The sequence below is a fragment of the Pholis gunnellus genome (assembly GCF_910591455.1).
Source record: "Pholis gunnellus genome assembly, chromosome: 24".
Classification (NCBI taxonomy): Eukaryota; Metazoa; Chordata; class Actinopteri; order Perciformes; family Pholidae; genus Pholis; species Pholis gunnellus.
In genome coordinates, this window is record NC_136551.1 from 3,868,861 (window position 1) to 3,890,516 (window position 21,656).

A 21,656-nucleotide genomic window follows, 5' to 3' on the forward strand; every position below is an offset into this window, starting at 1 on the left:
CTCTAGTTCATTGAATCAGAGCTCCAAAAGGGACTACAAAATACCCCTTCATCAAATAATCATGATGTCATCAAAGCAGCATTATGAATAGTGTTAACGAGGACATTCTTGAAGCTGGTCAGTCGCACCTAAAAAGGTTTTTTTCTTCGTGAACTCCCTCTGACGTTTGCTAGAGACGTTGCCCTCTGAAGTGGTAAACGACCCGATGAACAAGTTGAACATTTCAGTAACGAAGGGTGGATATCATTGCTTTCTACCCGCGAGTTTGATCAAAGTGCTCCGTGGGGAGGACAAACATACACAGCTTACTCCGACGAACGCTTTCACACACACACAGAAGCAGACATTGAAATACACTAAATAAATATCCTAGATAAGGAAGCCGCTTGAGCAGGGCTCTGCGACGGCACAATGACTAAATAATGACATTGATAGAAGATTATGGATGGAAAAAAAGAACTTTCTTTAAAGGCTAAAGGTTCAGAAACTACAAGATTCTGTTCATATTGATTGAACTAAGATCGTGGTTCTTGGAAGAGGACCTCTGAGGCAAACCATCATTACAACATTTCATTCTTCATCTTTGAAGTTTGGCAAGCGCGGTGGTGTTTTTCCCCACCCACAGGTCTCCCGTATGGCTCGGCGGAAGAAATAATGGCTGTAACAGCAGCGCTTTTAGCAGCATTGACTGGCAGTTTGCCTGCAGAAGCATCAGTAGTGAGGGGTTAACGCGGTTCTCTTGAGACGAACGGGGCAATCGGCGCACTATCGGTGATCTCGAGAGTAAAACTCAGTTGGGAAACTCTTGGTCGAACAGTGGCCAGACTACTAAATCAGTGTTGGGACAAAGTTACAGCTGCTCTAGAAAATAAGAAACAAAGAAGCATCTATGAGGACTGATTTGTTGTCCCGGTAATCACTGGATTACGTTCACGTACAAAGAGCAGGACTTTAGCCTCGAAACGCTTTTGCGGTGGCAAATTAGTTGTAAACATCATTTCAAGGAGACGAGGTTGGCGGGTTGGTAGTTCACGAGTTCCGACTTCTGGGCAATAAGGTCCTTCAAAAAACAATTTGGTGCCAACTGAAGCAGCCAAAGTGCAACCGACAGCACCATTACTGCAAACACAGACGTGGCCTTGATATTTGTTGGCGATCCTTTGTCTAAATGAAATAACGTAATGGTTTAAAATTGTGCAGGTCGCTTCGCCATCTCAGACCGAACCAAATAAATCATTACTGCAGGGTGGTCAGGCTCGCAACAGGCTCCTGAGTTACAAGGTGCCGCTAATGAATGGACACATTATGGAATAAATGACATGGGAATGCATCCATTTCCCATGTTTGCCAGAATCACGTCCACATCAGCTGGAGACGATTAGGGTCCAGCAAAAGCGCTCAGGATTTATAATTGTATAAGAACTAGTTCCAAGCTAACAAAACAGTCATGATTCTTATAATTGAACTGTGACAAAAGTCATAAAACCGTCCCTCTGTGAATCAACAGATCCTTCACGCGTCCATCCTTCATCCGTACGGAGGCTGTCGACCATCTCTTCACCGACCGCTGCCGCATCTCTTATTCCGCAGACATCGGCCGGCTCGCTAAAATGTGAACGCACAACCCGCTCGTTCCATTCGCACCGACATAAACACACACACAGAGTAGTCTGGTTTTACTGTGCTCCGCCGGTGCCGTCTTGTTCATTCCTTGAGGTCTTCATTAGGCGGCTTGTATGAACTTTCCCTCCCCTCTCCGTCGAATCCTTTTGCTCTCTCGCCTCACACTCTGTCTATATAATCACCATTTGTAGTTCAGCTGCTTCATGGATGGTCTTATCTCACTATTCCAGCAGATACAGGAATCTATACTCTTGTGGCAAGACACTCTTTACGCATCTAAGTTAGCTTCATGGTCTGAATGGGAAAACCAGTGTATACAAATCCATTTTCTCAGCACTGCAACCAGTGTTTTTAAAAATGTTTACAGTGTTTTATCCCCTTTGGCTCGGAAAAAGGCTGCTTTTTGATCAGCTTTTCCAAGCAGACAGCAGTCCGCCAAATAAACTAAACAGCAGTTGCCTTGTGTCTTTTTCAGGCAAGTCCATGGTCGAACTACAAATGTAGCACACTGTAGTTTTGGCCATCACAGTATCACAGTTACAGTAGAAAGATGAGATGAGTTTCACATATTTGATGGAAAATGCGAGAACGTAGGGTATAATCCTATAGGCAAAGAGATTGAATATGATCGATCGGCTTCCAGTGCTCCGTCTGTTCTGTTACTGGAAGTCTTGACTGAACCATTTTAGTCCTTTTATCCTCCAGAGTACATATTTGCTGTTTTACTTCACTCCACAAAGTCATTCACAAAACATGACATGTAATAGACTGTATTCGCTCTGTCTGTTTGCTTATTTCAGAAACCCTTAGAAGCGTATTGTTCATCCTCAGACCTTTATATTGGAAAAATAACAAAACATCTTGTTCCTCCCATGAATCGCAGTGGCTGGCAGTGAGTTCAGGTCCCCTTAAGCCAAAAGCATCTTGTTTAAAGCCATTGTGGTCTCCCACGCTGGGTCAACGCCGTACGTCCACTGCTTGCCAAAAAAACACCATAACCTTCACGTTCACACTGACATGGAGCGCAGTCTCTATCTACAGGACAGAAATGGACTGGATTGGATATAGTGAAGGTGCGTGAGTCTGCTTGGGCTCGGTTCGGTCCACCTCCGTGTCTTCTACGGTCTAGAGCAGATGGCACGTTGTTTGGAAAGAGTCGGGGGCTCTGGTTGTGGCCGCTCCCCTCTGTGTGGAACAGTGGAACCGGAGAGGATGTCTGGGTTGCGGGAGGCGGGATGTCAGTTTGAGGAACGTTTGTCAAGTGGAAGGACTTAGACCACAGTGTTCCGCTGCCGGTAGGGCGGAGGCGGCAAGACGGTACCAGATTTCAGGGAAAACTCAGACATGTATTCGGGATTTTCCGCCACCGCCGGCCGTATGTGTCCGTTCTGTTTATAGAAGAGCGTGGCGTTGGTGGAACCGCCCTGGGCGCCCTCGGGGGCCGTCTGGTTTGACGACTTTGGAGGCAAGCTGTGCTGCCAGTACTCTGGATTGTCAAAGGTCACCTTCAGCTTTTTCCCGCTGACTTTACCGGACATCAGCCCGTGCTTCAGCAGGCTGGCGGGGTGCATGGTGGCGTGGATCTGGTAGGCTGGCAGGCTGCCGTGCCCGATGGTGGCCGAAGTGGAGAGGGCACCTGACTGGCACACCTGGGCTTGGGCAGTAGTTCCTGTCTGGCTCTGGCTGGCGGAGCCGCCACCTGGATTGCCAGGTTGTCCTGCAGGTTTGATGGTGTGGTGGGCGTGGAGGATGTGGGTCGGCGGGCCATGGTGGCAAGGCATGCCAGATGGAGAGGGCTGGCCAGTGGGGAGGGGGTAGTGGGGCAGGCTGGTCTGGATGGTAAGCGGGAGGTGGGAGCCTAAAGATGAAGGGGGCTGGGTGGGTAGTGGCAGACCATTTCTCCTGAGGACTTCCAGGCCTAGATCGCCGGGGCTGTGGAAGGTGTTGAGGTACAGCGGCTCGTTGATGTACTCATCCTCTCCTTGGGGCTGGCTGTTGGGTGTGCTGTGGTAGCCCGGGTTATCCAAGGCGTGGACCTCGCCGTTCTTACGCCGGGAGACAAACGGGTTCTCCTCAATGGGATTCAGATACTCTGTAGCACAGGTCAGAAAAGGGGAGGGATGGTGGGAAAGCGGAGAACAAGAGAAAAGGAGTTTATGAGAGAATGAGACAAGAGGAACAAAAAATTCCACAGAAATCCAATCTAGAGAAGCGCAAACAAAAGAAATAGAAATTGAAAGAGAGTAGGAGAAAGTGATCACTCGCTAATGAGGCGAGAAGATGGAGATGATAATGGCGATAATGGCAGCCACTCAGGACCAGGCGGGCAACACGCCAGCAGTTCTTTGGCACTGGAAGCTCCATCTGCCGGGGGTGAAAATGCCAGCAAATGACCCCTCTCCGCCGCTTCCAAGCGCTATAATAGTGGGGTGTGAAACCTATTGATTTTGCCCACTCTTCCGCTCCTTGACATTGCATCAGATGCATTTTGCTGCGGGCTTTGTTACAATTTTGAGCTGCTCAAAAATCAAAGACGGCAGCGCAAGAGCAGGGCTGATGGACTGAATTATGATCAAAGGCAAAACATGACTGTCGTAGCGGACATACGCCGCTGATAGAAACCGGGTAGGAATTTTAATCAATGGAATGGAATGAAATGAAATGAACAGTCTAAATGAGAGGCAGAATATACTACTAAAGATCACATATACTCTGTAAACGAGCAAAGAGGTGACGGGTAAGAGGTGCAATTTGAAGTACACACTGTAGAGTATGCGCGTGTATAAATTGTCTTCATTTGTATTTTTCTATTGCACTTCTGTTTCATATCTACACTGATATTGAATACAACTCCTACAACAGTTAACCAGACTTCACTGTGTTTTACCTAGAGTACCTGAGGAGCTCTTGTCCTTCATGGGTGTCATGTATCCGTCCTCGTCAGTGTCCCCTCTGGGCGCCCTCTCCCCCAGGAAGATGGTGGGGTCGGCGCTGTACCTCTGGCCCCCGCTGTCCTCTCCTCCAGCCTGGCTCAGGCTCTTCTTATGCAGGCTCCCGTTGCAGCGCTGGTCCTCCAGGGCCGGACCCGGTCCGCCCGTGGCTTCCGGGTTCACGCAGGCTTGGGCACCCGTCGAAGAGGCCTCTGCAGAGTTCGGACCGCCGTCTCGATAGCCAAACTGGTTCTGAGGCACAGAGTGGGGTTGAGACAGGAAAAGTGGTTTCTGACGTTACTGAGCAAACTATCGTCTTTTTATTCTAAGCGACTCTGGGAAACTTCAAAGCACTGTGCAACTATTTTGTAATAAAAGAGCAGGAAGATTGTTTAACAAACTAAACTAAAGAGGTCAACAGTTCAATTGAACCTCAACAAATTCCCAAGAGGCGAATGCCGAAAATCCTAAAGTTCGAGTCAGTTCAAGCCAGCTCGATGCCAACCTGCAGCGAAGGAAGCGAGACTTTTGACCCGTGCATCAGCCTGTTGAGGGTAAAATTCTCCAACAAAGTTCTGACAGTGGAGTCATCCGCCTTAAGGGACTGTGAAGGGCAGCCAGGCAGAGCTGCGATTCAAGCACCTGAACCTCAAAAAAGAACAAAAAAAACACAAGAAAATACAAAACATGACATGTGAAGCAAAGGGCTTCTTGAGGTGCTGTGTTGGCTTGCCATGGGCTATTTAACCCAGGCCTACTCCTCGGCACTCTTGCCAACTGCCAGCGCTTCAGCAGCAATTACAGGAAAACACAACAGAAAAAAAAGAAAAAGGAAACGTCCTGAGGTTTTATCTGTCCACCTACTCCCACCTTCTTCCCTCCATTGCCATCAACTCACCCCTCCTCTAAAACTTCTCTGTTCATCCCCCCCGTCTTCAAAGCCAGTCATTATCCGCTCCTCTTTTCAAACACGAGCTTGAGAGCAAATCAGCCCAGATTAGATAACCGTCTGTATCGGACTGCGTCTGAATAACTAACTTCCCGTGGCAAAGTCAGCCAGCCGATGGATTTCAACAATGACTTATTCCCCCCCTGTAGAGGCTTTTGACTGCCCAATCAAAGGAGTTTCAGAGTGTTGACCTTGAACACGCAGAACCCTGAATGGATTGCTGTGCGTGTGTTTTTGGGGGCTACGTGTGTGTCCGTTAGGGAACAAAGAGCCGCTGGCAAACGGGTAGGTCGCGGGGGGTAAAGGTGCATAAGATGCAGAGCCGCGGGCAAGCGGCTCGTGGTGCACGCTGCACAGCAAACAGCCGAGCCGGCGTCTTATTGTCTATTAGTAAACGGCTCCGGCATTTTAAGAGAGCGTCTGTTATTTGCTTACGGAGCTCTGAGTAATGAAACATGGGGCCTGGGGGAGCTGGTGCATATAGAGCCCAGGTTTAAGCCACACACATGCTGGGATGGAAATGATGGAGGGGAGCCATTAGCAGAGGAAAATCATCCGTGTATTGGACGTTCTTAAACCACCTTGAGCCCTTATAGAGGACAGAGAGCTGTGTAATATCTTGAGGTTAAAGTTAAATTTTAAAGCAGCGAGACACATTTATGAACTCAAGCAAAATACATGCTTTTGAGCGCGGAAGCCTTACTCGGTTGGAGTCGACGCGAGGCCTGGTCGTGTACGACGGAGGCGCCACGTTGAAACCCCGAGGCACCAGATACTCGTCAGCATCCATCAGGTCATTCAGGTCCTCCTCGTCCAGGAGGCTCTGGAAGAACTTGCTGTCGTTGGGGCTGGGAAGCTTCATGCGGTCGTCTCCCTAATAGTCACACAATTTATTTCTTTCAGCGGATGCTTTGCAGAGGTTCTACCCCATAAATATCTTGGAAGACGGAATTATTTCCCTTCAGATATTTTAAAAGCCTTATTATCGAGTGCTCCGACTGCGAGGCTGTTGAGGCAAACACACCTGGATGACTAGGTATCGCTGGGGGTCCCGGGCCATTCTGCAGAACTCAGCGGCCAGCTCCTTGAACTTCGGCCTGCTGTCTGCGTCAATCATCCAGCCTGGGGAAAGAGACGGAGAACGATGGAGCAGAGGAGGGCTTTAAGGGTCGGTGTTTGGGCAAAAAAAACAAGACTTAAAGACACGTAAGTAGACACGCAGTGCAGTTTCACTCAGCCACCTCACCACCATTCAGTGTGCTGAATACAAATGAAACGATAATCCAACTTCAAGCTGAAATAAATCAAGATGATCTACAGGGCTTGTTTTGAGCAGTTCTTTTTGTTATTTTCTTTCAACCTCAGCATGTATTTATCTCTCTTTGCCTTCTTTGTTCGGCCATAGAAACGCTCTCCAGTGAGCTGATGAGGAAAGTCTGTTGCGTTAGCAACCGCTTGTCCTCTCCGGCGGACCGAACGCTGCAGAGCGATGGAGAGCACGTCACTAACTGCGCCGCTTATGATAGCGAGTGAACAGACATTTCATATTAAATAACACAACTTTGAACAAAGTTTCATCCATTCTAAGGGCTAAGTGCTGCTGCGCTCAAGGGCAGTTATCAAGGCGGAGGAAAGCATCCACAGCTACGGCAAAAGCCCTGCAGGTGAGGTGACAGTCAGGTGGTGTCTCAGATTAGACAGCAAAACACGCAAAAAACAGTTGCTGCCTTCACTGTCTGCATTGCATATTCTATAACAGAGAGGCTAAAGTGGGGACTTGGTGCCTCCGGCAATCCTAGAGGGAGGCAGCAGAATATAAGTGTTTCCATTTACTTTATTTAGAATGTTAGTGGCTACCACAGTGACATACCCTCACTACGTTTATGCAGCTGTTTTCAGAATCTGTGGCCTAATGTATGTTTGTCGTTTTGCCCCGCCGCCGTCTTCGCTCGCTTCCTCTCATTTTCGCTCTAGCGCCACACGCAGGCACATTAACTAAATGAGCTGCAATTACTCCAGCAATATAAACTCTATTCCGTCTTTATTGGGGTGACGCCGAGACGGCGGGGGCACGTGGCGTGACCAGATCACAAACAACGGCTCTCAGTCAACGCGCCAATTAGAATTAATGCGGCCATTTGCCGAGCTTCCTTCGTGGCTTCCGACGGGGCGGCGTTGACCCGACTCAGTGCTCGACCTGCTTTGGACCATTTCTGATCGCCGCCGATGGTGCTCAGCCGACGTCACAGGACTTGTGTGCGCTCGCAAATGACTCTCGGGGGCAAAGACAGAAACCAGTTGGCTTTGTCATTAGGCTAAATGGCTGTAGGGCTTTCACGGTTGCTTCTGTGCTCTCAAAAGCCATTGGAAGTGGTTTTCTCATTTGGAAAAACAACAATTGTATCTCGTGACATTTCGGATCGGATGAACATTTTTTTGTCATGGGACTATGTTTTGATATCGAGCTCCAAGCTGGATCACATCATTCCCTTTCAACACATGTGGCATTTTCAGCACTCTGCATGCTCTCCTCATCCAGAGCGAATGAGTAGAGTTAGTTTAGATTCATAGGGCAACACGCAGCCAATAACAAGAGGGATATTCATAGTGCAGATACAATATTTGTAGTAGGAACTGCAATGACAAGGGGGGGGGGGGGAATCAGTTGAGAAGTTGAAGTTTTATGAGATTTTCAGCCACCACCAGAAGACGGGGAGGCACGGCACCATAGTTGGGTTCAGGGTGGAGCGATGACCAGACTGGTGCGAGGACAAAGCCAAGCAGCCGTTAAGCTGGCAGATCTCATAGCACGGATTGGCTTGTGCGTCTGGACCGCTTCCTGGAAATATGGGAGGACGGCTCCCTCCGCAGACGTGTACGCCACAACCGGGGTTTCTGAATCCAGCCAGGGGGACGGAGCGCAAGATGGGAGAATTTGGGGGGGGTGAGGAGGAGGCTGTTTTTTTTTGGACGAGCTGTGTGGGCTTGGAGGGAGAGTCGGGGTGCGACGGCTGGGAGGGAGGTGCGGTAGTCCAGATGGAGGACGGCACGAACGAGGGGCGCCTGCGTGCTGCGGACCATAAACCAGCATCTCTTCAATTTCTCTGTCTCTGAATTGTTTTTTTCATCTCTCCGCTTTACATATCAACCCTGTCTTCCCGAATTGAATCGAAAGCCCCCCGAGCTCTGACAACACCTTACCGGGTGCATATTAAAAAACGCTTTTATTAAAACCACAGCCCGTCCGTGACACCTCAAGTTGCGTTGGAACGTGATTTAAAAATAAGGCGATGTGCCCCACATCCCTCACGTTGGCGTCGGAGTGCTGCTCCGTGACACTGTCTTTAATGTCGCCTCCTGTAGCCGAGGCAATGTGTGATATGTAGCAGGGGACGAGCTTTTTCTATTTCACTGATGACTAACTTTTATGGTTAAATTCCGTGGACGTAAAATTTGGCGATATGTACCCGGAGAAGATTTAAGTGTATTAATAACTCCCTTTAATATCTCTGGGAGTATATGCCTTGTAGGCCATGTTTTAAAACAATGAGCAACCGCTGTTGACATTGATATTGCATTTCTGCACGTTTGAAAGTATTTGGATTTGTCAGGTATTTAATAGCTTCATCTGGTTCTCATCGAGAAAGAGAGTGAGCCGAGGAAATCAATGCCGCTCGTTCATCCAACAGACCACATTTTGCATGCACACCTTGTGTGTGAGTGTGTGCATGTGTGCTCGAAAGGATGTGTAAGTGTGTCTCCTCACATTTGACCATGACCATGTAGACATCTATGGTGCAAATGGGCGGCTGGGGCAGACGCTCCCCTTTCTCCAGGATGTCCGGGATCTCTCGCGTGGGGATGCCGTCGTACGGTTTGCCTCCGAATGTCATCAGCTCCCAGATGGTCACTCCTGGAGGATAAAGAGGGGGGGGGGGGGGGGGGGGGGGGGCAGCAAGACAGACAGGGAGAGATGGGGAGGTGAGACAAAGAGCCAGAGAACAAGATGAGCAGAAAGATACGAAAAAATGCAAATAACAGGACAGACGATTTCAGGTCAACTAACTTTTTTTCCTCCCACACCTCTGAGCACAACAATCAGTGACGTCCACACACACACACAGACGCACTGATGAGCATTAATGCACGTAGCACCCACCATAACTCCACACGTCACTCTGATGGGTGAACTTCCTGTAGTGGATGCATTCCAGGGCCATCCATTTAACGGGCATCTGAGGAGAGAGAGGGACATGGACGTAAAGACGGGGAGTTCTGCACGAACCGATGCAAACAAAGACAGAAAAGACAGAATTAGGAAGCTTCACACCTATTGCGTTTGCTCAACAGCTGCCACGTCTTTTTAATGAAGCGTTTTGTGAAGTATTGGGAAATCGACAGTGCTTTTCGACCACACTTTGCTCAATATCACCCGAGCACCGTGATAGATTGGCTTCAGTCGAGCCCAGGGATCGTCAATAGCGAGCATGCTTTTTAAAAAAAAGGTACTAAATGAGAACGTACGGGCCAATTGTCTCGCATGATCTCAGTAAAGTCGCTTTATAGCAGCGAGTGGGTGAAATTGTAATAAAGACGGGCCCTTTGACATTCCTGACAAGGACAACGGCACACACCGCCATATCCTACCCGCCATAAGATTTCCATATTGACTGTAGAGGGGGGAGGGGGGATTTTCATCCCTGGAGTCCACTGAACAAGGCAATTATCTGGCTTTTTGCATGTGAACGCACACATGCACACACACACACACACACACACACACACACACACACACACACACACACACACACACACACGTGCACTCATCGGTCATTTGAAACACGGCCCCCTGCCTTGGCGCGGGAGCCTGACACACACACACACACACGCGCTTGCTCTTCAGGGAAATGGGCAGGGAGAAGGGGGGAAATGAAAAGCTTGGGGTTGGAAGTGTGGCGCGGCGCCTTCACCTTCATCCCCGTTGATTTATCTCTCGCGGCGCATCTATTTTTATGGCATACGTGTGTATCTGCTGACAACAGCTCTCGTTTATCAAGGCCTCGGCGAATACCCACACGGAGTCAATCACTCAAACTCAGCTGGTCGCATTTATGGAAACACTTGATTTTTCATTTGCCCACTGGTAACAGTGTCTATCCTTCGGGGGCCTCCGGCTGATGCGGCGACGAACAAGCCAATTAAATAAAGCGCGTTGATCGGGACAATTTGCAGAGCACATCTCGAGCGAGGAAAAAGAAGGGGCTCCTGATTGGAACCGTATCTGCATTATTCCTTTGGATGAAGTGCTTCTAAATTGTATACTATTGAAACTAAGTTCACCGGGCTTTGCCTGACCAGAACGAGTTTCACAGCTCTTAAATTGGTAGAGATGTCGTTTTGGTGAGATCTCCACATCCAGATACCTGATTTAATACACTGTCATCTGTTTCCCTTCCTATTTGTTTGAAAATGATGCATCACAACTGGCCAACATCTGGTAACGTGCAGCCAACACGTTATTGTGTTTTCTCAAATCTGTCCCCTCGACTAGGACCGAGCGCAGCCACAGTTTCTATTTCATGTTCCCAAAAGAAACACAGACGCACTTGTGCGACTGGTTAAAAAGATACGATTCCAGTGAAAGTTAGAAGTGACTGCCTTGTTAACGGTTACAGCTCCTGCTGCACAGTGTCGGAGCGGGCGTGACACCAGCATTTACAGAGTAATCTGCTCCGCTGTGCCTGCTAAAAGATGGAAAAAAGATGTTTTTCAAAGTGTCGACAAGCTCTTGAGTAATAAAGAAAATATGAATGAGAAAAAAAGAAACAACAACAAAAAATGTATTTTTTGACACATTTCTCGTAGATGCACACACACACACATTCAGAGACACACACAAGCGTTTGGCCCCGAAGACCTAACAACCTTCCCTGGACCTTTTGTTTTATTACTTTTTCTGCGCAGTGTTTACTACCGTTTTGCTGTAAGCTGTCCTGTCCTTTGGGTAAGCACTGTACACACACACACACACACACACACACAGCAAGACACGCTCGCCCCTCCACTTACACCAACCTTGCCCCCGTCTGCGTTGTACTCCTTCTCGTCGGCGTCCAGCAGCCGCGCCAGGCCGAAGTCGGTGATCTTGATGTGATTGGGCGACTTCACCAGCACGTTGCGGGCCGCCAGGTCCCTGTGGACCAGCCTCCTCTCCTCCAGGTACATCATCCCCTGAGAGAGAACAAGAGAGAGAGAGAAGGTGAGACGTTAATCATTTCCTATTCCGCGATCTGTGCGGTCCGAGATCGTCGATGAGGTAAATGTCACCCTCTTTCAGAAAAGTATTGCCGTAACTGTCATCATTAATGGCACGCCCGCCAAACATTTAGATTCAATCTTTCATCGCCATCATACATCACTTTTATACGACTCATGGAGACAGAGACTCTTTTATGGCATCCCAGAGATGTCAGGAAGTCAGAAATTCAAACTTTTGACAAGTAAAAATACAGTCGAGATTAGTCAAATTCTACATCCCTGCATGGTGAAACATACATGTGAAATGTTTCTAAGTAAGATTGTTAAATAATCACGTCGCAGGGGCGCCTTCCTCTCCACTGTTACTGGACACGGCAGCTCGTACAACTAGAAGATAAAACCAGCCGTGTGTCTTCAAGTGTGTAACGTCAATATCTTCTTCTTGTAACGTGTCCAGACTCCGGCGCAATCGTGTTCAGTCATAACCGAGATTGTGTCCCTGCCATGTCGCCTCCTTGTCCCGCCCGTAATTGGGGGCCATTTTCAAGACGGCGAGGCAGAGAGAACAATGGAAGTCCTTCCAATTTGTTCACGTTGATTATGAAACACCAAACGAGCGGAGCACGTAACGGGGGAAAAACAAACAAAGCCTTGGGGCGGAGAGAATAGCAACTTTGCTTTGCCGCCTTAATGCGCTGCTCAACGGAGCACTAACTCTTGACAGTGGCACAAAAAAGAAAACCTGTTTTATTTCATACGATTTATCCTAAAACACACGAGTCATCATAGACACAGACGCACACTCCTCTGTCACGTCCTGTGCGCTCTGAGCTGAACAAAACGAGGCAGACGAGGCAAGGCTGGGCCAATTGAAGTGTATTAGACTGGATGTTAAACAAGTGGATGCCACTTTGCAAGTGGATCAATAAGAAGGCAGTCGTCGTGCTCGGCAGACAACGGAAAAATTCCAACCAATGCCCATGCCTCAGCTGGCGTGGAAGAATATCTGTCCTTTTGAAACGCTGTGAAAACACTGTACGTACGTGCGTGCGTGTGTGTGCGTGCGTGTGTGTGAGCACAGATCCGAGGCACGCTGCGTCGAAACGCTCGTTGACCAGCGCCGCCTCCCTCCAAGACAAATGTGAGGATAAATCGATAGCGTCTGGCTCGCCGCTGGCTGAGCCCTCATCCATCATCCGCCGGCCGCACGGAGACAGACGCGCAGACAAACGCGCGCTGACAGAGACCACCGGGAGACCACCTATACATGTTGAAGCAAGACATATTTCACCGAGCAGACTCGGTCACGCTCGCAATATTTCTATCTGTCAGTCTGTCTGAACGTCTCTCACTCTCTCTTATATATCTACCAGCTCGGGACACTACCTACCCCTCTTATCCTCACAGTCCCCGTGCCTCTGTCCTCGCCAAAGTACTGGGACAAGGCCCCGGACACCCCCCCCCCCCCCCCCCCTTTTTTTTGCTGAAAGTGTATTTAAAATAGATTACTTCTGGGGGGCTCGGGCAGGCGATCGATAACAATGCTGATTACAATAAGCCTGAAGACGACCGCGCCACGCAATATTTATCCCCGATGTCAACGTCGAGAGGAATTAGGAATCAATGGCCCACACAGTCCATTAATACACTTCGACTTAAAGTGACAGCACAATGAGGGTGAGGCCATCGCACTGACAGGGGGAATGTACAGCAGCTCAAGGAGCCAATTAATTTTCAGCCACTCTGGGCGGTAAACACCAGCATCCCAGAGGAGGATGTGGGGCCAGCGTCGGTTTCAGGCCGAGAGGGTCCCGCTGATTTAACACTGCTTAAGTGTTACACTCCCCGGAGTCCTTGAAAATAGAAGTGGAATTGGATAATTTGTGATTACATAACTTGTATATAGTAGATCATACAGGAACTTGCAGGGAAAGTAATTAAACCTGCCAACTTTGGTAAATAACATCACTGTTCTGTTCCAAACCTCCTTCCTTTTTTGGGGCACCGCACACTATTACCTGTGCATGATTGACAGGTAGAGATGGCCACCTGTCATCTCTGGTTGAGCTTCCCTGATTGCTTGTAGGGTTCAGTGTATTACAGAAACGAATGCGTGTTGGTCATCTAATGAATCATGGATGAGGTTTGAGGGAATTCCAAACTAAAGTTAAGTTGCAACAACAGCTTGAATGAAGAGTGAACGTGTGAAGTACCTGCGCGGAAGGCAAATTCATCCTTTGTGCTCTCTCTCTCAGCCATTATTTTATTCTTTTTTTACTGTGGAGAAAGCAAAGCCGTCTGCCTCGGAGGAAGAGCTACGATACTTAGTGCACCACTCCAAAAGTTTCCCCTGAACCGCTGCACTCAGAGTTCAAAGTATATGTTTACGACTGACCTTTGAAGGCAAGCTGAAGTGTGTGTTGATGTACAAAAATGGGAGGGAAAATGCATCTTGCCTGAGTCTCTTAGTTTCCTGACAAGTACAAAAAAAACCACCTAAACAACACATTCATGTGAAAACGTATACGTGTATGCACTAAGCAAAGCTGTAACTTATGCTCAAGTTCTTTTCGAAAGTCTGCAGGTTTGCAAACGCTAACAATCCGCACAAAGGCTCCCAAAGTTCACGTCAGAGCCCTTAAGCACTTGCTGAATTTGCAGCGAGACAGGCCTAAGCTCTTGTGGAATTAAGAGGAGTGCATCTTAAAGTCTGTGACACCGACCGATGGAATTGCGACATTCAACCTCGGGGAAGGTCACCGGGAAAAGGAAAAACGAGGCGGCAGTGAGCATGCAGAGATGTCAAGGGCGTAGCATTACATTCGCTCAGAACTTGTAAAACCTATAAAAGAGCCAATTTTTCAAGTTATTGAAGCGAAAACTTGACTTTCTGTACGACAGCTTGACAGGTCGTGAAAAAGGAGCTAAAATACGATGTTAGAGCTACAGTTGGTACCTTTGATAAAAACGTCTTTTGGCACATTCGCTCAAACTGTCACTATATCCTAATAGTAGTACATGAGACAGACAATCAGACAAAAAGTCAGATTCCTCCGCCTCCTTTTAGTGCTCCTGATGGCATTTGCAAAATTCCAGAGAAAAACAACCAATCAGAGGAGTCTCTCGCGCAGCTGTCCATCACTGTCAAACTAGCCAGCTCTAGTCAATTGTGAATCAATATTCTGTTGCTCTGTTGCCCGTTTCTCACCTCAAATGTTTTCAGAAACATATTTCAGTTACTTTTTAAGCTGTAAAATGAGCAAACTTTCACATTTTACAGCTAGTTCACGAAAAATATGTTTCTGGGAAACATTTGAGGTGAGAAACACTTAATCAGAGCTGCCGAGTTTGACAGTTTGATCGGACCGCCGCGTTCGAGAGTCCCCTGCTCTGATTGGTTGTTTTTCTTCGGGCGCGGTTGAATCTTTCAAATGCCCGCAAGGAGCACCAATTTGTCCATTTACTCATATCTCCAAGCTCCGAAATGGCACGTATCCACCTTGGAAACAGCAACTGAATCCTGGATGGCGAGTTAGCTGCTTCATTGTGGAATTACTTCATGTTTTCATTTTAACACATTCGACACAGAGAGCTAAGCCACATGCTACACCGGAGCAGCAAGGTTAAGGACCCAGCAGCACTGTTGAACATCCCAAATGACACTGGGTTATGTTTGAGGCCTGAAGTGCTACTAGTTTGAAACATTCAAACTTTTTTTTAATTTTTTTTTAAACATTGTACTTTTGACCTTTGCAAGAGTCAGAGTGTGCTTTAGGACAAGTCGGCTTAACTGTCACACACGACTTGCGTAGCCAAATAGCACCACCGCGCTGCTTCTACTTCTTCGCTACTTTACATCCAACTCATATCAGATCCGAGTCTTCGGTGATGGAGGAAAACAAGAGGATGAAACCAGGCATGAAGAAAGAGAGGAGCAGTGTGGAACGGGGGGGGGGGGGGGGGGGGGGGGGTGCTGTGGAATAAAAGATGCTGGGTTTAAAGGCGAGCAGTTAGACGGTAAGTGGAGAAAGAGGACGGCGGACATGATGGAGTACAGCAGGTGATAAATTCAACTCGGATCTGGTGTTTGTCTGTGATATTGCCAACGCGAGCTATACACTGACGTGAAATAGCCATTCAGACAGTTGCCAGGCAACATGCTCTTCCAGGAACCATCGGTGGGTAAATTGTCTTCGTGGTCCAACTCTTGGGTCGAAACGCTTGCGCCGCGTCCATAAGCTACACGGTTTATTTGCGAATTCACGGCGAGAGAAGATGGAAATTAAAAAGGCAGCACAACGAGTTCGGTACAGGAACCAGAGGGTGAGGTGTCTGTTTCCAGAGGGAGCGATAAGAGCGCCGCATGTGGTGTACCGCCACCCCCCCCATGCTATGCTGAAACCCCACCGCCCCGCCGAGCGGGCGAAGAGGCAGCAACAATGTGAGCAATGTGGGACTGTCCGCACGCCGAGAACTGGGACCGGTGCGATAAGGAGCGTGCACAATGGGCCCGCTCAGGTGGTGCAGGTGGTCGTCTGTCACGTGCCGTGTGCGGCGCCGGAGATAGAATTCCCACCGAGCTGGCGGTCCCCAAAGCATGCGTGTGTGTGTGTGTGTTTGTTTGTGTGTGTGTGTGTTTTCAAGGTCCAGATGCTCCTCTCTTTAATCAGGTGAATACTCGCACAGATTTTATTCTGAAACACTGTTTTGAAAGTGGAGACAAATCTGTTGCTAAAGCGTCTCACATCTCGGTTCAGCACGGAGCAATTTGCATTAAAAAAAAAAGAAAGAAAGAAAAGATCTCCATGGAAACCAATAAGCTCCAAAGCGCGTCACTGGATGGTTCGGACGGTTAACGGACGACTCAGCTGAACGTGCCATAATGTGACATATATAACGACGGCTCAGTGGTGGCATAGCAGGCCCATTTACTACGCATTCAGCCGTTCAGGAACCACAGAGCAGCAAAACCAGCAACCTTGAGCGGAGTGTGTTTTTGAGTGTGTGTGTGTGTGTGTGCGCGCATCTGTGAGAACACGGTGAGAGATAACGCGAGGTTTAAAATCCCTCTGAGGGAGCGGAGTTTAAATACAATGTCGCACGACAATGATCGGCGCTTGCTTGCTTTCGTTCTTAATTACGTCCGCCTCAAGAGAGGGAAGCGAATGTAAAATTATCCGAGCTCTGTCGCCATGATCTCAGCTCCCCTGTGGGACATACAGATCCATCCGAAATGTCACCGTGCAGGCAATAAAAGACCGCCGCAGGCAAATTTACATGAGCAAATGTCAATAGTTTTTGGGCTGCTGCAGTAGGAATTAGAAAGGGGGGAAACAGCAACTTGATCAGCGGGATGAATTCATGCTCTTTCGAGGAAAGATGGCGATGTAAAGTTGCAATTCCTTAAAGTTAACGTGGATCCAAAACAAAGCACTCCTGGCTATATCGAGTCGATGATTAGCTCCCGACTAAAGATGACATTTGCAGCGGTGCGGCTAAAATGTCCTTGGCTGGGCGACGACGCCGTCCAAGCATCAATTATCTGCGCTCAAGCGAGATCCTGTGAAGTTGGAGGTTGCCTGTGGGCGGCGGCGGCGAGGACAGTAATGATGGGTCTCATCGACAGCTCAGCGGCCTCGGAGTTCGACAGGTGAAGCAAACAGAGAGGAGGGAGAAACAAAGAAGCGATCTGACCCTTATTTCAATCAACTGAGCACCAGGGGTGTACGCGCAACCTTCCCGCCGATGCCTGTAATTTGCCCACTACTTGCTGTGACAGTGAGATGTTGTAATTTCTCATCGCGGCGGGTTATTATCACGCCGAGAAGCCGTCGGACATTCGGGCTCATGATTGCATATACGTGGGCCCACAAAGGAGCATCATTTCCCTTTGTTTGTTCATAATACGGCTGCTATTATGTAGAACATGGAAACTTAATTGCACTAAATTGAATCGGAGTTTCTTGTTTTCTGAAAATGACATTTGTAGGACTTGATAATGGAAGAAAAGCAGCGAGCAGATTACAGAAACAAGAGTTGCAGGAGAATCCCCGCGAATTCCCGCCGCCGCCGTGCATATGTCTGCGGCTAATGAGCCTCGGCTTCTGGCGTCACCGGTAACGGGTGTGTGCGGAGAGAGGTGACCGATCCAATCAGGCCTTCCTACCCAGTGGATCTGCCAGTCAAATCCCTCCCCTTATGCATCCTTGAGCACTGCTGATCCTTACAGATAATTGGAAAGACCCGGGGGGGGGGGGGGGCTTATCCCTCCACCGACCGCTCTCCTCATCACCTCGCGCTCTTTCCTCCTCTGCCTCCACCCGATCTCCTCGTTTTGTTGCATCAGCAGGGACATGTGCATACTCCTGGGGACTGGTCCGTGTGTGTGTGTGTGTGTGTGTGTGTGTGTGTGTGCGTGTGTGTGCGGAGGAATTTGTGAACGTGCTTGGAGGAAGGGGAAAACTGCTCAGGGTGCACATTAGTTGGTTTTGGTTTTTTTTTTTTTTTTATGATGTAGAATAGTATTATGGGTTGCACTGTTTGGTAATCACGGCGTGATGTGCTTTCCCGACAAGCTCTGAGATGCAAAGAATTGTGGGACTGCATTATTAATGAAGCCCCTGGGAAGTGAAGTGCTGAACATGGATCACTACCATAGAGCCTGCTGACGGTATTAAATTCACGATGACTTAGTATGTGTTTTAGTAGAAAATACAGACTGGAATAAAAGAAAGTGAATGTATAGCGTGGCAGTGAACACATCAATCATTCACTATACTGTATATGGATGCTTACTGTTTGAAATTGACATGGACTTCATCAGCGGATGAAATTTGAAACTCAGTTGTCGTTGAAATGGATCTGTTGACATGCAAACTCTGTTTCATCCGCAGCACTTTCAGGAGTTCTTGTCCACGTTGGCTTTCGCAATGAAATAATATTGGACCACTGCAGCTTTAAGCAACAGAAAAAAGCAAGTAAGAGGGCCTTGAGTTGCAGCTGTTTTACCAAATGACTGATTCCAAGGTCAAGTGTCAACTTTAATGGTTAAATTTTAAGCCGACACAACAAGAACGTGTCGCCTTTCAACTCCATCTGCTGAAGAAGACCATTAAAAAGGTCTGGAAACAGCTAGTAAGCAGTCCTTGAGTTGGGATTGTTTTTTTTTACACTATTATTTCCAAGGTCAAGAAAGTGTTTTGATGCTATAGTGTTGTTTTTAAAGGCTTAAGATTTGATATATTACACTGGAGGCCTAACGAATATGGATCCAAAATGGAACCAAAATCCAACTGAAGAAGCCCAGAATTGCATTAAACCCGAGCATCTAACTTGGATGAAAGTATCCATCAACACACTGAAACTTTGGTTCTCACGTTCTCGAACACACTACACATGCTCAACCTGTCGACGATAAACAAGGAGAAAAATAGGTTTCACCTCCGGGCTGCGTCGCGTTCGCTCATCAACCCCGCTGTTGACAGGAGTCATGTTACTTTTCATAATTGCCTAATTGCCTTTCAGTGCCTGGCAGAATGTTTTCATCGCTCTTTGGCTAATTGCTGCTGCTGTAAGACGCTGCGTTCACATTCTCAGGATGGCAACAAGCGCCGACATCTGCACTACAGTGTGCCGCTTGAAAACAAAGATGCATTCACGGCATCTTTCTGTGAAATCCTTCAGATGTAAATAAGCATGTACGCCTGACTCTTCTGAGGAGCTCCATGGGGGCTTTTCTGAGCATGCCCATGGTGTGTCTTTAGGGGGCCCTGGCAGGCAGTTGGCTATAGTGTTTCTCAATGACGGACAAAGAGAGGCTCTCAAGATGTACGAGGACAATCTATACAAGACAAAGACGGGGAACAATGTGTTGGAGAAAGAGATAAATCTTTGGGGTGCCACAAGGAGCAAGGAGGTAGGAACCAAAGTGACTTTGCATAGAAAGTCAACTGATCTGATGTCATGTTTCAGGACCACCTGTTCATTTAGCTGACCCGGTTGACGCTAACAAACATGACCTCTGTGTCGCAGTCGGAATAAAAAGCTTAAAATGAGGAGAAATGTCAGCAGCAGTGTAGGAGGAGGAGGAGGAGGAGGAGGAGGAGGAGGGAGTGCTAAGGCCTGGCTAATGAGCCCAGGCGATATGTGTTTGCTCAGCACAGAGCGGCGTTTGCGGGGAAGCGAATGACACGGAGGGCTCCGCGCTAAGCTTGACCAGATTGGATCTCCCGCCATCGGGTGGCGTCTCCTGGGGAGCCACCGCGGGATGCAAATCTCAACACACAACCTGCTGTGGAAGCGCACACACGGGGGACATTAACACATGGATGCACACATATGGGGGCCAAAGATTGGGAGCCATATACTGGCAATTTAAGCGATCACGCCATTGCTTACGCACACCTGCTTCCAAGTTGCTTTTTACCACAACACAGTGCAGGGTTAAGCTCACCGCGGGAGACATGTTTGGAGGTCGGTGTCCAGCGCCATCATTAGCACTGTCAATCTGTAAAACGCCATCCAGGGCCGCCATGACACCAGAGCGCTGCTCTAACTGGAGGGGTTTCCCCTGCAGGGCATGTCTCGCTAACGTCAGTCCACGAGTTCGCCCGTGGGTATGTTTATACGAGGCGCTCCGCTCCATCACCGCTCGCCGAGCGAACGCCTGAACGTGGCCCAGATACCGGCCTCACGTCAAGCAGCCGCCCGCCAAAAAAAAACCCCACAAACAATCAAGACCCTCGTCCAGCCCAGACTTCACTGTCAAAGCCAATCATTTCACCGGCAGGACAGCGACTTGCCGAATCTGTTTTACTTTCATTATACTGAGCCGGAGGAGAGAGACTGTGAGAGGAAGACAGAGAGAGAGAAAGTGAGAGGAGAGCGGAGAGGGGGAGGCAAATTAAAAGACTCTCGTAGCCCTGCATACACTCAGTTCCGATCCCATATTTAATTCAGTGATTGATTTGTTCATTAAAATACATCCCAAACCTAATTATTCCATTAATAATCCAAAACCTAATGAAAAAAAATACTCTGTATATGTGTGTGTGAGAGGGTGAGTAGAGAGGGAAAGAGAGAATCAGTTAGTGAGTGATAAAGAGAAGATGGAGACAAGAGGGAGACGCAGGAAGAGTTGGAGAACGAGGTCATTCTTTTTCCCCCTAGTTTTCTTCAACTGCACAAACATTTGCACACACGCAAACGCACACACCAGAACCAGAAGGTCATTTGAGGATATGTGGCCTGGAGTGGGTAATGTAGACGGAGACGCCGGGTGAACTTTGACCTCCGATAAACATGCGCGAGCACTTGGCCACCATGGAAACTGAGAAATGGGCAGAGACGGAGATGTAGCTGTTCATGAGCGGACGGAGGAGAGAAAAGGAAAGGACAAGACAGGAAGAAAACGATATGCTCGGTGAGGAAAGGAAAGAAAGAAAAGAAGGGGAATAAAAGGGAAGGGCAGTGCACACCTGAAAGGAAGTAAAGGAAGGGAACAGAACAAAAAGATAGGAAAGGAGAAAAAACAAAGGAAAGGAAAGATCGAGACTAATAAATTAGAGGCCATTCGCACGGATCCAAAGAGACCTCTGTGTGTGTCCTGTATAATGTGAAAGTGTGTGCCGCTGTGCGAGCGTCAGTCATTGTGTGTGGCAGTGGGAGTGGGGCAGCCCTGAGTGTGGCTGGAGATTAATGGGGGCCATTATCTCAATGCCCAAAACACTCAGTGATGAAGAGTCACTGCCTGGCGACAGGCCTTGGCCAATCCATTTGCGGCGCAGCGGTCACCTGCCCGGGTCAGAGCCCACATACGGCGGGTGTTTGTGCTGTTGTGGCGGTGGTGGCGGGGGGGGGGGATTGGCAAATTGCCACAACATTATGGCGAAATAGGA

At 48.4% G+C, this 21,656-nt stretch overlaps 1 protein-coding gene across 1 annotated transcript in view; it reads right to left on the reverse strand.

The window, feature by feature from the left end:
• Nucleotides 1-2,894: 2,894 nt before the first annotated feature.
• The window catches only part of LOC306715613 (receptor tyrosine-protein kinase erbB-4-like), a gene marked incomplete at both ends in the record, with an annotated part of 174,725 nt that continues 155,963 nt past the window's right edge, over nucleotides 2,895-21,656 (reverse strand). Inside the window, 7 exons of the mRNA XM_079186035.1 lie at nucleotides 2,895-3,715; nucleotides 4,520-4,805; nucleotides 6,206-6,376; nucleotides 6,527-6,624; nucleotides 9,269-9,415; nucleotides 9,662-9,737; nucleotides 11,572-11,733. Of these exons, the coding sequence (XP_079042161.1) occupies nucleotides 2,895-3,715; nucleotides 4,520-4,805; nucleotides 6,206-6,376; nucleotides 6,527-6,624; nucleotides 9,269-9,415; nucleotides 9,662-9,737; nucleotides 11,572-11,733 (1,761 nt within the window). The remainder of the gene's footprint in view (nucleotides 3,716-4,519; nucleotides 4,806-6,205; nucleotides 6,377-6,526; nucleotides 6,625-9,268; nucleotides 9,416-9,661; nucleotides 9,738-11,571; nucleotides 11,734-21,656) is intronic.